Source organism: Psittacula echo, assembly GCF_963264785.1.
Source record: "Psittacula echo genome assembly, chromosome: Z".
NCBI classification, from domain to species: Eukaryota; Metazoa; Chordata; class Aves; order Psittaciformes; family Psittacidae; genus Psittacula; species Psittacula echo.
This window is the reverse complement of record NC_137742.1, coordinates 102995228-103011121: the sequence shown is the minus strand read 5'-3', so window position 1 is coordinate 103011121 and position 15894 is coordinate 102995228. Positions and strand designations below refer to the sequence as shown.

Here is a 15894-nt window from a genome sequence, read left to right as displayed (position 1 = left end):
ATAGCAGCGCTGCTTTACAGCTCCTCTTAGCTCCATTCCTGCAGGGAGGGGGAGATGGATTTATTCCCCGTGCTCCATTAGCTGCCCGTCATTTGTGCCACGCTCTGGTTTTTGAGGTAAGTTCCCTGTTCTGCATTCTGCTCTCATTCCTGTGACTAGGATGAATTAGCATGAATGGGAGAGAAATCCCATGGAGTGCAGGTCTTGTACCAGCCTGTAGCATGCCAGAATGACGCCCAGAAGCATCTCTGGGACAACGGAGTTATTCCTGCCAGGAACATCCTCCCCTTCACTCTCCCTAAAGGGCTGTGAAAGCCTCATCGAGCCCAGGATAGAAACCTGAGCCTCACCATGGCCCTGGATCCTTATTTCCTCCTCCCCTGCCTGGCACCAGCCACTCTCGTCCAACCCTTTCACCCTAGAGCACAGCGCAGGGACCTGCTGGAGCAGCCTATGGCCAGTGAGTGAGCTGAGTTTGCCAGTGCTCTACATGTTCCCCTTCCTCCTGCTCTTGGCAGAGGGATGCGCTGTTGGGAGGTGATGGATCTCACCGTGCTGACTGTGATTTTTGGGTGTTTGTTTGCAGACAGCCTTGGATACTGAGAAGCCACCTGAATCCTGATCCTGGGGACAGGAAAACCATGGGAAGTGGAATGACCAAGGTACTGGGGGCCAGTGGGATGGTGGCCAGCTTGTCCTTAGGCAGGACCTTCCGCAGCACAAGGGGATGCTTGTTCAGAGCCACCATGATCATAGAATGGTTTGGGTTGGAAAAGACCTTAGAGCTCATCCAGTTCCAACCCCCTGCCCACCTTCCGCTTAGACCATGTCATCCACGATGCTCTAAATAAAACCCTTTGAATATTCCCTTTCTCATTCCCATTTGAAGCTCCAAGCACTTAAGAAAGGGAATTAAGAAAGCAAACAGTGATCGCTGGGTTTATATCTGAGGTGATGAGCTAAGTGCCTGTGGGTGCCGGAGGTGCAAAGGATGCTGCAGAGGATGAAGGAGACTGTTAGGATCCATCATCCTGGGATGCTGCAGAGGGTGAAGGGGACTGGTACAGCTTTATATGCTTCTCCCTTGGGTGATAAGGCGGTGGCATTAGCATCCCCAGGGCTGATGGGGGTCCCTGCAGGGGAATTTCCTCTCCCTGCCACCCCTGGGACATGTTTGTGCCCAGCAGCCACACACTGCAAAGGGGAATGCGGTGTTTTGCTGCTGCTTGTTGCTCAGCTGAGCTCCAGGGCTGACAGAGGGGATTGATTTCTGCTGCTATCCTTAAATAACCGCTCGGTATGTGCGTTATTCAGTTTAAAATTAGATCCTGAGACAACAACAGCGAGACCAGATCAGGGCAAACTCTCTCTGCATGGCTCTGGTGTGGTTTAACACCGGGGTTTCATGCCCTGTGCGTGCAGCCTCACCTACAGAGTGGCTTTTACAGTCCCCCCGGTGCCACCGACCCTGCTTGGGGAGCCCAGGCTGCCTTTGCCAGGGGCTGGGTTGGTGCAGACATGTTTGTCCTGCTTTGATTTGATGAGCTGAAGGGTTCAGTGTCCCCCTTCTATTGGCAACAGCTTGTGCCATGCTGGGCCACAGTCATTTGGTGTTTGCACCCCATGGATGGGCTGGGGTTCAGCTGGATTAGAGGGGGGCTGGATGTGACCCGGTGCCATTCCTACAGCCTCTCAAACCAAGGGTCTTCTGCCAGATGGGTGCGAGCAGGTCAGCTCTCCCTTTCTATGCCTCGGTAAATGGCTCTGGTGGGCTCTTGCACCCCAGAAATACTCTGAGCTGCCCCTTTTTCTCCTCCATAACGCTGCAGCAGTGAGTCATTGCCCAGCTCCACATACTTGATGGCACTTACTGCAGCATCCTGCCCAGAGAGGTGTTATAAATAGCCTGTGCCTTTGCCTATTTATCCCTCACTGGCAAAGGCAACCTTTGAAACTGTTTGCAAGAGGTGGTTGCTATAGAATAGATAAATAAACCCCAGCTGCAGCGGGGCTGCTTTGCCTGCAGGAGATGGGGAGGGGGGTCCCTGCTGGACCCCAACCTTCAAGGAGGAGCTGGGATGGGCTGAGCTGTTTGATTCAGCCCATTTCTGATAGGAAAACAGGACCCTGCGCAAGCCGCTTACATTGATGTGCTGAGTTTTCCTGAGCTCTGTGCTCCAGAAAGGGTTTGGGGTGGTGGTTTCAGTGGGCTCAGCTTTACTGGTCATTAGTGAAGGTGGTTCATTAATTAGATGCTTGGTTTATCATTGTCTGGTGGGGTTTCCTGCCAGATGCTCTGGTCCTGCTGGTACCACACGTGCAGCTCGATGCTCCCACCACGTCTGATGCATGTTGTGCCTGACACTGCCTTAAATCTCTCTCCTTTCTGTCACCTCCCAGGTTGTCAAAGGCCTTTATCTTGGCAACATCCGTGGTGAGTGCTTTTCCCTGTGTTTCCCTGTGTTCCCACCTCTGTGTTGCTGTGAGATCCATGGGGCTGGAGGAATCCCTCTGCGCTCCCTGTGCCTGCTCCCTGTTGAGGACCTCAGCATTATCCAGAGATCCTAATCCCTCAGATAGCCCCATCCCAATCACAAGTGGCCCTGTGCAGCTCTACCTCAGGAAATGGATATCCATAGGGAGTGCCAGAGCACTGGGAAACCCCGGCATGCCTGGAAACCTCCCCTGTGTTTGCTGAGACAATATTTACAGTGGGACAGCGCCTGGCTTTCTTGCTGGGACCTCTGGGCCCTGCAGGGAGCAGGAAGCTTGTGTTTCCTCCAACAGTGAGAACACAACAGCCTTTTCCAAGAGCATAATTTCTGGTTTTGGGGGGAGTCTGCTGAATATCCAGTTCATCCAAGGGGAATTCTGCTTTGAAGGAGGTGCATCATGATGCCTGGTTTCCTTCCCATGCAGAGTGAAAAGCAGTGGGAATGGGGGACAAAGGAGCTTGGGATGATGGATATGGGGTGCTGGGGGGTGCTTGGTCCATCAGATCTCCCAGGTAACTCATGTGCTTCTCCCATTTCCAGACTCTGAGGACCATGACAGCCTGCAGAGGAACGGGGTGACACACATCCTCTCCATCCACAACAGTGCCAAGCCAGTGTTGGAGGTCAGTGCTCGGGTTGGGGGATTCTGTGGGGCCACTCCAGAGGGGTTAAGGACTGGGAGGGTGCAACTGGGACACACACACAGTGTTCTCCTGGCATGGGGCAGAGAAGCAATGCTGGGCTTGCACTGACTTGCAGCGATTTGCACTGATTCGCACTGACTTGCACTGATTCGCACCCTGCGATGCTGAATTGCACCCAAAGGGGCTCAGCCTTCGCTTTAAGAAGGGGGACCCGGGTGTTTTAGGGAGCACTGCCTCTCGCTCGTTGGGTTTTAGGGGCCGCAGCGCTGGCAGGGCCTGCAGCCGGGAGCACCGCGAGAGGGCGGCGGCGCCCCGCGGATGGCGGCACCGGGACCGCCAATGGCCCCGACGGGGAGGAGCCGGGGGGGGCACAGCGGGACCGGAGCAGCCCCTCCCGCCCCAGGACAGGGGTCCCGGTCCTTGTGTCCCCATCCGAACCTCGCTGAGCCCGGAGCGCTGCGGAGCCCTCGGGATACGGGTGGGGAAACTGAGGCAGGAGGGTTGGTGCCGGAGGTGCAAAGGATGCTGCAGAGGGTGATGGGGACTGTTGGGATCCATCATCCTGGGATGCTGCAGAGGGTGATGGGGACTGTTGGGATCCATCATCCTGGGATGCTGCAGGGGGTGAAGGGGACTGTTGGGATCCATCATCCTGGGATGCTGCAGGGGGTGAAGGGGACTGTTGGGATCCATCATCCTGGGGTGCTGCAGGGGGTGATGGGGACTGTTGGGATCCATCATCCTGGGGTGCTGCAGGGGGTGAAGGGGACTGTTGGGATCCATCATCCTGGGGTGCTGCAGGGGGTGATGGGGACTGTTGGGATCCATCATCCTGGGGTGCTGCAGGGGGTGAAGGGGACTGTTGGGATCCATCATCCTGGGGTGCTGCAGGGGGTGATGGGGACTGGTACAGCGACAGGTTGGGCAGAGAAGAGATTCAGAGCAGCCCTGCAGAGAAGGACTTGGGGGTGTTGGTCGATGAGAAAATGAACATGAGCCGGCTGCAGTGTGCGCTCGCAGCCCAGAAAGCAACCGTATCCTGGGCTGCATCAAGAGGAGCGTGACCAGCAGGTCGAAGGAGGTGATCCTGCCCCTCTGCTCTGCTCTCGTGAGACCTCACTTGGAGCATTGTGTGCAGTTCTGGTGTCCTCAACATAAAAAGGACATGGAACTGTTGGAACAAGTCCAGAGGAGGCCACGAGGATGATCAGGGACTGGAGCACCTCCTGTATGGAGACAGGCTGAGAAAGTTGGGGCTGTTCAGCCTGGAGAAGAGAAGGCTGCGTGGAGACCTCAGAGCAGCTTCCAGTATCTGAAGGGTGGCCTATAAGAATGCCAGAGAGGAACTCTTCATTAGGGACCGTAGTGACAGGACAAGGGGTAACGGGTTCAAACTGAAACAGGGGAAGTTTAGATTGGATCTAAGGAAGAAATTCTTTACTGAGAGGGTGGTGAGGCACTGGAATGGGTTGCCCAGGGAGGTTGTGAATGCTCCATCCTTGGCAGTGTTCACGGCCAGGTTGGACAGAGCCTTGGGTGCCATGGTTTAGTGTGAGGTGTCCCTGCCCATGGCAGGGGGGTTGGAACTGGATGATCTTAAGGTCCTTTCCAACCCAAACCATTCTGTGGTTTTATGATCCTGGGATGCTGCAGAGGGCAAAAGGGACTGCTGGGATCCATCACCCTGGGATGTCACAGAGGGTGAAGGGGACTGCAGGTACCCCTCATCCTTTGGGACCACAATGGATAGGCAGCCCCATCAAAACCTCAGCTTGAGCCCTTTCCTCACTGAGGCATTGGGTAAGGTGCAGTGAGGCAGAGAGAGGAGGAAGGAGGCTGCATGAAATGGGTGCAGAGAAACGGCTTGAGGCTGGGGAAGGGGCAGCAGCTGGTGCTGGCGGTGCTCAGGGCACGGCCAGATGGATGGCAAACCACACGGTGACTTACAACACGGAGCAAGCCAGGAGGAGGCAGGAGGAAAGGGGAACCGGAAAGGCATGGTGGGTTGAGCAATGTGTCAATCACAGCCCCGGCTCCGCAACCGCAAACCCCAGCACTGTTCCCACGAGTGGCCCCGCTCCCCGAGGTGGGATGGGGGCACCACGGGGAAAGGGAAGCCACTGGGAGCCCAGCAGTTATTCAGGGGTAGGGGTACAGGGAAGAGCGGGATCAGTTTCGCTGCTGTACCGGTTGGTGCAGTGGCTTGGACAGCGTGGTGGCTCTTCTTGCTGTGGGGATGCTTGGTTTGTACCAGGCATCGTTTTGGGAATCCACAGCCGGGATTGGTGGATTCCCAGGTTTTGGGGATCCACAGAGAGAACTGATGGATTCCCAGGTTTTGGAAATCCATTGTCAGAACTGGTGGATTCCCAGGTTTTGAGGATCCACAGCCATGATTGGTGGATTTCCAGATTTTGGAAATCAGCAGTCAGGATCTATGGTTTCTCAGCTTTTGGGGATCCATGGCCAGGATTGGTGGATTCCCAGGTTTTGGGGATCCATCATCCCACCAAACTTGCTGCTGTTTGCTTGTTGGTCCTCATGCCCTTGCCTGACGTGTGGTCCCCTTCCACCTGCCAAGCTCCTGCCTGCATCCACCATCCCCTGTGTGCTGAGGAGCCACAGTTTGGCTGCGGCATGGATGAGGTCCTCACCGGCTCTATTTTTCCCCCTATCCTTCCCTTTCTGACTGCTTTTCCAGGCAGGGAGCATCCCGCTGGCATTCCATGGGGAGCTGGCAAGTGCCACCTTGTCCTCATCCCATGAGAGGCTGCAGGATGGTAGGGACGAGCATGGGACTGGGCTAGGGAGGATGGATAGGATGGACATGAGATGCATGGGAATGCCTGCCCATCCTTGTGCTTGCAGCATGGATCTTTCCAGCATGGAGATGTCCCCTTGCCCATCCCGTGCTGCCCCTTCCCTCTTTAGATAATCCTGGTTTTCCAGCCTCCCAGTTTACCTGGGGCTTGAGGCTACCCCATGGGGTTGGTCAGCCTAAGGGGGACCTCTCTGTAGTGATGCCCATGGCAGGAGGTTGGAACTGGATGATCTTAAGTTCCCTTCCAACCCAAACCAATCTGTGATGCCACTGGAGATGGGACGATCCCTGTGCTCGGCTGTTTCGGCTCTGTCTCTCAGGATTTCCATCTATTTTGCTAAGAAAAGGGAATAAACAAACACGAAGGGGGGGGGGGGGGAAAAGAGCCTCGTATGAAAAGGATCTAATTTTAGCTCGGAACAGGGAGGCTCGAGGAAGCGATGTTTTAAAGAAAGGAAAGTAATCTGACCTACGCCAACGTGCGGCAGGATGATTTATTGTGTATTAGAAAGGGCTGGGAGGAAATAACTCATTGATGAGAGCGGCTTCGTCGGTGCGTGTTCATACACGTCTTCCTCATGGGGCTCGCTGGTTGGGGCCTCAGGAGAGGGGTGGCTCAGATTTGAGGGGCTCCTATAGCAGTTTCCCATGGCCTGGATTCTCCAATGTGATGACATGGGGGGGAAGACGCTGGGGTGGGTTGGATGTGACCTGTCATGGTTCTCTCTGTCCATAGGGAGCAGGGTGATGGTATCCAGCAGCTCATTGTGGCTTCCCCCTCACCTAAAGGGTCATATGGGGAAAGAGAAAAAGAGAGAAATTAAGGCTTTTTGTGTTTCTTGCAAGTATCTTATTACTTATCCTGTTACTTCAATCGTTGTATTGCAGGACATGACCTATCTCTGTATCTCGGCCTCAGATTCTTCCAGTCAAAACCTGTAAGTCATTTGCCATCCTTTTTCCTCAATATTGACCTTTTTGATCAATAAAAGCTCAGATTCTGCAGGATGAAGGTTCAGTTTGTGCTGTAAAAGCTTTGTATTGTTGCAGAGCTTGACAGAAGCAGTGGCTCATTCTCAGGTTAAATAGCATTTGTAGGGCTTAAAATGTGTTTCTGTGTGTGTTTGCATTCAATTTTCCGTGAAATCTCGGATTTTTTCTGCTGGGCAGGGTTAAGAATTGGAGCATTAGAAAGACAGTGATTTGTGTCGTTCTTCCATACATTTTCCTTGGAAAGAGAAGTAAAATATTTGTTTAAACCATCATTTTCACCCACAAAAAAAGCACAGATACTCCTAACGTTCTGAGAATGAAGCTGGTGGGAGGTGCTGCAAGGAAGCCCCAGGCTTTCATGGGATGCGATGCTGGGGTGTGATGGCACCGGGGGTTGCAGCACCATGATACTGCTTCGGCATCCACAAACCACACACTGCAACCAGAAAATGGGCATTTTTTTTCCCCTCCAAACACTGAAAAGCATCAAAACTTAATGCAAAGTGACTGGAAGGAGCCCTGTTGTGGAGATACCGGTTTTCCAGCATCCTTGTGAGCAGCCTTGCGCGGGGATGGGATTCTGCTTGCTCATGCTCCCGCTGAGCGGAAAGAGGAGCTTTACAAGAAAACCCTGCCTCAGCAAGAAATGGGGCTTTTTAGGTGTAATTTTTTTCTCTCATTTCACTGTGTTTGAGGCACATCTACCAAAAGGGAAAGAGAAAAAAAGGGAGAAGGGAAAAAAAAAGACAAGAGTGGCTGCCGGAAGGAAGACTTATTCAAGGAACTATTTTCTGCTTGTCAGTTTATGCTTTGGATTTCACAATCCTGGTGAACTTTGTGTCCTGCAGAGGAGATGCTTATGACTCAGGATCTCTGCGGCTCTCAGCATTGCCGGCTTCACGCCCCAATTCCATGCTTTGAGGCTGGAAAAGCATGGAGAGAGCTTTTCTATGCCTGGAGGGGGAAAAGCCCCCGTGGGGTGGGTGAGGATGGATGGGGTGGATGAAGTGCTCATCTCCCTCCAGGATGAGGTGGGAGAGTGATGCTGTGTGCATGGAGTGGGCTGGAGGATGGCAGAGGGATCTGGAGGTGAAAGCATCACATCCTCGCAAGCACTGTGCATCGCTGCTGGTCCAAGCCAAGGATGCAGGACTGGGATCCAGAGATCTGTGTAGGCACCACATGCAGCAGCCCTAGGGGATGTTCTGCAGGGCAGGATGAGCTGAAAAGCTCTGGGACAAGCTTTAGGCAGGGAAAGGCACTCAGATGGTGATGCTGCATTTGCTGTAGTGGTCGAGGAGGCCATGATTAGCGATAGACTGACATCATCCAGGGCTGAAAAGCTCCGTATTTGTTAGCATGACCACAGCTTTGGAGACTTCCATCCCAGCAGAACCCCCTCCTATTTCTGAATACGTCCTTGTCTGTTTTCTTAAGGTGTAGAACAGGGTGAAGAGCTTACCCTGTGATGGGCCAACAGGGATGGAGGAGGTTTAGGAGGGTTCTGCCTTGTCTCTGAGCCCCATTGGGAGCGAGCCCTGGGCTCTGTGCTAGCTCATGCCTTGGCTTCTGAGAAATCAGGAAGGCTGTGCAGGAGGACACCCACCCCATCACGCGGAGCCAGAGGAAGTCTGGTGCTGAGGCAGAGCACTGCTTGCTCCTGCACTCCCAGCCAGGCATCAAACGGACGCTCTTCTCCTCCCCAGAGAGCTGGGGCTATAGGGCCGGGCAGTCACCACTGCCCGAGTTACTCAAAATCAGCTTTTCTACCTCAAAACTGGCCCAGGGCTCAGCATGGCTGCGAGGGTGAGCAGGTTATGGCAAACACACACTGAGGAGACGAGTACCTGACTCTGTGTGGGTTCTTGGAGACGCTCATTGCCTTTGGGAAGGGTTGGCAGCAGCTTCCAGCGTCCCATCCAGTGATGAGCAGGAGGGATGGGTCTCACCAAACCCTGCATAACCCTCCCACAAGCACCCATCTCTGCCTCATCAACACATGTGGAATCGTTTATCCTGTTTTCTATGTCTCCACACCTTCAAAGAGATGGGTGCTGCCCGTAGGGCCAAGCATCCAGGTTGGAAGCAGGGAAGCACCGTAGGGTGTTGCAGCAGAAAGCCCTGGCTCCCTGCCCTGTTTTGCTGTGAAACTCTCTGGTTTGGGTTAATGTGTTGCCTCTGCCTTGCTGGGACGCTGGTTGGGCTTTCAGGGATGCAGGCAGCTACCTGTGGATGGCAGCCCTACATCCTACATCCCTGGCACGGGTGGGAAGGGGCTGGAGGTGCTCTTTGGGTGAGAAGGAAAAGCGAGTTGCACTATTCCTGGGTCTGCAGGCAATGCACCTTGGGAGCCACCTTTTCCTGCCTTCTTCCCTACCAGCATCTTCCCCTTGGAGGGAACTGGTTGGTTTTGGCATCATTTGGGAATTGAGGGTGAGCCAATGGCTCAGGGCAGCCTCTGACAGGGGGATGCGCATGTCCCTTGGGCACAAGGTGACAGCATTCCCTGGAGGCTGTCTCCCTGCCCTGCCTTGGCTGACAGCATCGCGCTGTTCCCGAGCCCTCAGGAAGCAGGAAATCCCCCGGAAGCCTCCCAGATCATTTCCTTCCTTGCAGATGACCATCACCCTCTTTGCCTTCGCTTGGCAGAGGGAGGATCCCTGCTCCTATCCCATGCCGTGGCCCCGTCGGGGGGCACACGTGATGGCTGTGGCTGGGGTGGTTTGGTGCCTCCCATCCTCACCTCCTGCCTCTCTCCTTGCAGGATGCAGCATTTTAGGGAGTGCATCCAGTTCATCCATGAGTGCCGGCTCAACGGGGGAGGCTGCCTCGTCCATTGGTGAGAGCTGCTGGAACCCCATTGCATTCCCTTGGCGTCGGTCCTCTGGGAGGTGGGAATGGGGTCCCAGAAAGTGTCCTCAGCGTCAAATGTCACTTGTGGTGGGGAGGAAGATGAGAAGGAAGAGTGTGAGGGTGATAGGGGAAGTTTTCTGCTGCTGAGACAAGGAGACAGCAAGCCATGCTGACTTTCAAGGTGCATTTCATGAGGATTTGCTATGCTGTCTCCACTATGGCACTTGGATAGCAGCAACAAGATGAGCTGGTAGAAAAGTTTGGCTTAGATTCGACTCAGATTAGATTGGAGTGTTATTAGATAAGAGAGTTAATATCCAATCTAAACCTTCCTTGGCACAGCTTGAGCCCATTTCCTCTTGTCCTATCACTCATCTGGGAGAAGAGAGCAGCCCCACTTCACTACAACCTCCTTTCAGGTAGTTGTAGGGAGCGATGTGTGCTCCATGCACAGAAAACCTGATCATCCAAAGAGGCGGGATGAGGGAATCCATCTACCCATAGCCACCAGCAGCGCTCTATGTCCATGCAGCTCCTTACCCCCACCATAGCCCTGCTAGCAACCCACTGAGATGGGGTGTCCATAGGAAGATGCATCCCTATGTTGCGTGCATCCCTATGTTGCGTGCATCCCTATGCATCCCAAATGATGTGTGTTAATCGTTATGATGGGAACACCTCTCCTTGATGCTGCTGCACCTCTCCATGATGCTGCTCCATCTCTCCATGCCAGCCTGGCCGGGGTATCCCGCAGCACCACTGTCCTGGTGGCTTATCTCATGACGGTGACCGAGCTGGGCTGGGAGCGCTGCCTGGCTGCTACCAGGGCCGTGAGGTCCTATGTGAGCCCCAACTTCGGCTTCCAGCAGCAGCTGCAGGAGTACGAGGTGACCTTGCTGCAGGAGGTAAGTCCCGCATCCGTGTCCCCTTATGCATGTGTCTGCAATGTCCCCTTATACTCCTGTCTGCAGGGTTTGCAAGCAGCGATGGCTCTTTTGCATGCAGCTCTATGCAGAGCCAGCTGTTTGCCCGAGCTGGCCTTTGTGGGTGCTATTTATTACCTGGGGATTTTGGGGTTTTGCATGCAAAAACCAGCAAAAAGCCCTTAAAAATAAGAAAGGGCCTAGACATTGTGTGAATGCACTTAGAAAAACTCTCTAACCCCCAGTGCTTTTCTTGAGGGCTCAGTTAGGATGCAGCAGGAGGGATGGGTGAGCAGCATGTCCCCTGGGAACCATGGGAAGGGCGCTGGGCTGGTTCCCTGGAATGCAGCACAGTGAGAGGTGGAAAAGGGGGAAAGGAGAGGGAGGGATGCTCTTGTGAGCGGCTTCAGGGTGTGCTTGGTGTGCTTGGGCTTCCCTTGACACCAAATCCACTGCTTTTAGAGCAGGCGAGAGACAGCAGCAAGCGTTGATGGAGAAGTTGTCATCTTTGCTCAACCAAATGATGAGGACCAGCAGGTTTTAGGAGGGCAGGAGCCCTGGCTGGGTGCATCCCCATCCAGTGTGAGGGAGGGATGATGTAACTGGGCTGAGTCACTGGGAATGACAGTGGCATGTTTAATCACGACAGCACTAATTGCAGGGCTCAGGGATGCACTGTTGACCCTGAAAGCCATTGAAAGCAAAGGGAAAGGCACTTAAAAGCAGAGCTCCCACACTGGGCCCTGCTCCTCCATCCACCCTCAGGCTCTGCGGAGGACCAGGGTCCAAAACCACACCTGATGGACTTGTGCAAGGACAGATTAACCCACAACCTGACATCTGACAGCCTACATCAACCCTAGACTTGATCCCATCACTGAAGTCAAAGCCTGCCCCATCCACAGCAGCCATGAGCATCACACAGTGTCCCCATGGTCCCACTCTGAGTTGGTCAAGGGGGATTTTGTCCCCCAGGCCATAGGCAGGGACAGCATGTGACATGGTCACAAATGTCACCCATTCCCTTGGCGCTGTCACGTGCGGTACACAGCCATGACCCATTATTGCTGGCTTGCAAAAACACTCGTGGAGGAGGGCAGAGAATGGTCCAAGGGATTACAAAACACCCACAGCGCCGGAGATTCCCTATGGGGCTTCCCCGGTCCTGTCCCCAGCCCTTCCCACGCTCTGGCTGTGTCCCAGCATAGGCTGTGATGTGGGGTTTGTTGTCTCCTGCTCCCCAAAGGCCAGGCTGGGCTCGGCAGGCACCAGATTTCCCCCCCTTTCCCTTGGATGCTGCTTTTTCATCTCCTCGAGGTTTTGCCCAGAGCTTTGCAAGCATTTCCCTGAGGACACCAAAGGCAGGGCCAGGGGTTGAGGTGCTTGGATGGGGTTTAGTAAGAGCTGCCTTTTCCTTGGAACACCGTGAATTCCTTGTGGTCACAGCAGTGGGAGGGAAGCTGCGAGGGGCCTGCGGAGTGGCTGCTGCTGGATGCTGGAGCAGGGAGTGCTGCTCACTCTCAGCTGCATTTGGAGAAGGGGAAGAGCCAGGATGGATGCTCCAACTGCTCCCAGCTCGTCCCTGCATCCTCTCCCTTTGCAAGAGGAAGATCAGCCGAGGTGGATGCTGAGGGTCCCATGGGGTGGTGGGTGCTGTAAGCATTCACTGGCATGGCCAGGAGCCCATACGACCTGATGCCACATGGGTCCTGCCCCTTTCCTCATGCTAAGCAGCATTTGGCTTGCTAGTGTTGGCTGTGGAAGGTTGCACCTTGTTCCTGTGCCTTTGGGGTTGTTTTCTGTGTGTAGGTAGGATGCAAGAGCAAGGGTGTCATGACCAGAGCTTCAGATCTTGATGAAGGGTAGAGAAGAGGTTGAATTTCCCCATTTAGCCCAGCTGCCATCCCAGCAGGCATCGATTTGGAAACAGTGCATGGGAGCAGTCATGGACAAGGACTGGGCAGGCTGCTCAGGAGGAAAAGTCTCATTCCTTGCTGGTTAAAACCCATGAGGAATATGTCCCTCATGGGACCCTGCTCCATAGGGCTCTGGACAAGCATCCCTCAGTGCCTCAGCTTACTTGATGCGGAGCGGAGACCTCAGATGGGATCCTGGGAAGTAGAAATGGGGAAGATGCTCTCTGGGACCGGCCAGAAAGCGTGCATGGAGCATGCAGTTGTGGTTTCAAGCTGGCAAATGGTGCTTATCAGGATGGATAAAGAAGGAAGGAAGAGACCAAGAGCAGCAGCACCATGATGGGTAAGGTTAGAAAAGGAAGCAAGTGAGTGCAGAGAAGACAGCATGAATGTGAGAGAGGGCGCAGATGGGCATTTGGGTGATGGGCCTGTCCCCTGTGGTGCTGGCACACCATGGCCAGGCTGCCTTCCCGCCCTGCTGCTGTCCCACATGGGATGGATGCTCCTGGCTGCAGAGAGGGCAGCAGGTAAGTGGTCAGCAATGGAGGAAATGGGCTGTAACAGATCTTGCTCTCACTTTAAAGGGAAATGCCTGGCAGCAGCAGCAGGGTCTTTTCCCCATCCTCCTAATGGATCCTTCCCTCCTTTTGCTGGATGGTGGGAGCCAGCTCCCGTTGGTCGCATGATGTGTGCTGAGTCCTCGTGGGTGCTGAGCTTTGGTGGCCAGGCAGGTCTCCCCGTGGAGCTTCATCCCTCTGGATGGTTTGCACGGCAGGAATGTTTCAAATCCTGTCCCAGATCCTTTGGGACTCACTTCCCAAAGAAACCAGGTCTGGCTTTTGGGGTCCACCCCAAACCAGGGGTCTGTCTGCTTGCAGGAGGCAAGTGTGTAGCAGCCGTGGTGAATCCCACTATCCGAGGGAGTGGATTTAGGAAATCCCAACATTCCTGGTGGAAATCCCCTGTCTGAGCTGACTTCCCCTGGCTGCAGGAGGTGCGGATGCCACCAGAGTCAGTCTCAGCTCATGGTCCCCATGCCTGCAGCAGTGCTGGCAGGATGGGGCTGAACCAACCATCCCATTCTTCTGCATCCCACACCTTTGCCATGAGCTCCATGGCTCCCGGCCATGGGGTGCTGCCATGGCACTCCAGGAAGCTGGAACCACTGCAGGGACATCTCACCATGGGGGTGCTGAGGCTCAGGGGGCTGCCTGCCCCCTCCCTCTGGTTCGCCTGTTCCTGTCCCAGTGCTACCCTGGCTCCAAGGGTTGGTCCCTCTCTTGACCCTTTGCATCCACAGGTGTCACATTCCTGACTCCATGTCCTCCATCTTTAAGGGGTTTTCTGGATATATTCCTACCACTTATCCCAGTAACTCCTGCTCCCTGGAGCCGCTGGTTCCCAGCTCCTTAGGAAGATGGCAAAGCCCTGGTGGGGTCCAGCAGAGCTGCCTATTCCTGCCCATGCTCCCAATGTGATGCAGTCTGAGCTCACTGGATTGTTCCACATCCCCTCAGAAGCAGGAAGCCTTTCCATGGACCATCACTCACTTCCCAGCCACCTCTGGATCTCATCCTGCTGCCAGCTCATCCCCAGCCACTGGGATGCTCCTGCAGCCTTTGCAGCTGGATGCAGGGATAAAGGGAGGACAGGAGGCATCCATCAACCGATGCACGGAACAAGGAGCTCTGCAAACAAACCTGCCTCTGCATGCAGGAGCTGACTTGACCCTGCTGCTTACAGCAGCGAGTCCAGGCTGTGGAGGCTGTTCCTGTAAGCTTTCCTTACAGGAATTCAGGCACACAAGGGAACAGAAGCAGCTTCTTGGCAATGTAAAGTAAATAAAGACGCAGCCGGCGTGAGGATGCTGCCAACTTCCCGGGTCTGCCTGTGCTGGGCTGGGAATGCGAGAAGCACTCATTGAGGGGGGAACCGTTGCATCTCTCAAACGATGTGGTTGTGGTGTGTGAGCTCCTGAGAAACTGGGACATTTCTGCTTGCTGGTTGTGGCTGGGGTTGCCCCGGCCTCACAGGGGCTGTGGCTGGGATGCTGTGGGCATCGCTGTTGCAAGCCCCATCTCTCAGCCTGGGGGCGTCTCATCCCCCAGTGGCTCTAACAACCCCTCTTGGCTTTTTCCTGTCAGTACCGTGCCTGGATCCGCCGTGACTACGGCAGGAACCCATTTAAGGACCAGGAGGAGCTGCAGAGCTTGCTGGCCCAGCAGGAGCAGAGGCAGAAGGAGCAGCAGCTGGGAAGCAGGGATTGCTCCTGGCTCCACTCTCCAGCTCCCACCTACCCGCTCCCCTACCACGCAGGTGGCACCAGCAGAAGCAGATGGATGAACAGATAAGCATCTGGCTGCTCCAAGGCAGACGTTGGCCCTGGGGCTTGGAAAACCCGGTCTTCCCTTTGCCAAGTGCCTCCGGGGGTTCATGTCTAGGGCGGAAAGCAGCCAGCGCCAACCTCAGCTGTGGTTCGAGGGTTGGAGCAGGGGGGGTCAGGGCTCACAGACCATCCCCTTGGCTGCCGGCTCTGTGTGTACCCCATGGCAAGGCAGTAAATTAACGACAGTGTCTTGCTCTGACCCGTTCCCCCATTCCCAGTGGATCGCAGCCCCTTTCCCATCACCCTGAGCAGCAGCAAACCCCATCTCTCTCTCCAGCAGCGTGGTACCCAGAGCTCCTCCTGTAGCGCACAAGGATGCCAACGCAGACCTTGGAAAGCCAGGGTGGGATGAGATGGGGCGATGTAATAGAATCATAGAATAGGTCACCTTGTACCCTGCTTTGCAGAGGAGCTGGGAGCTGGTGCAGCCCTGGGAGGGATGAGTGCTGGGATGTGGAAGTGCTGCTGAGCCCTGGTTGTCACCCAAGGGATGGGGATAAGGGGCTGGAGGCTCTTTGTGCTGCTGGTGTCTCTCCTGGTCCAGCCTGAACTTGGCACGTGTCCATCTGGCATCTTTCTTAACCCATCTCCCCAGGGAAGGGGGAAATCCAGCGGTGCTGGAGGCCTCCAGGCCCCACTGCCTCCATCCCTGCAGCCAGAGCAGGTTTGGGCTTCCCCTGCTGCCCAATCTGAATGTCCCTGGTTGCAAAAGAAGCCGGTTGCTCGGTTGGACTCAGTTGACCCCCAGCCCAATTTAATGCTGTCCCTGTTTAACAGCCTGTTTAATATTGGAAGATGGTGACTTTGTCCCTTTTTCATCCCAAACTCATCATTTTCCGAAGCATGGGCTTCCTTTGCCAAGG

At 54.9% G+C, this 15894-nt stretch overlaps 1 protein-coding gene across 1 annotated transcript; it reads left to right on the top strand.

The window, feature by feature from the left end:
* Positions 1–641: 641 nt before the first annotated feature.
* LOC308231995 (dual specificity protein phosphatase 22-A-like) lies at positions 642–14996 on the top strand (the record flags this gene model as incomplete). The annotated part of the gene is made up of 7 exons (XM_080637929.1): positions 642–662; positions 2401–2434; positions 3036–3118; positions 6849–6898; positions 9718–9792; positions 10540–10711; positions 14790–14996. 7 exons carry the CDS (start codon positions 642–644, stop codon positions 14994–14996), a joined length of 642 nt encoding a protein of 213 aa, XP_080494055.1.
* Between the last annotated feature and the right edge of the window lie 898 nt (positions 14997–15894).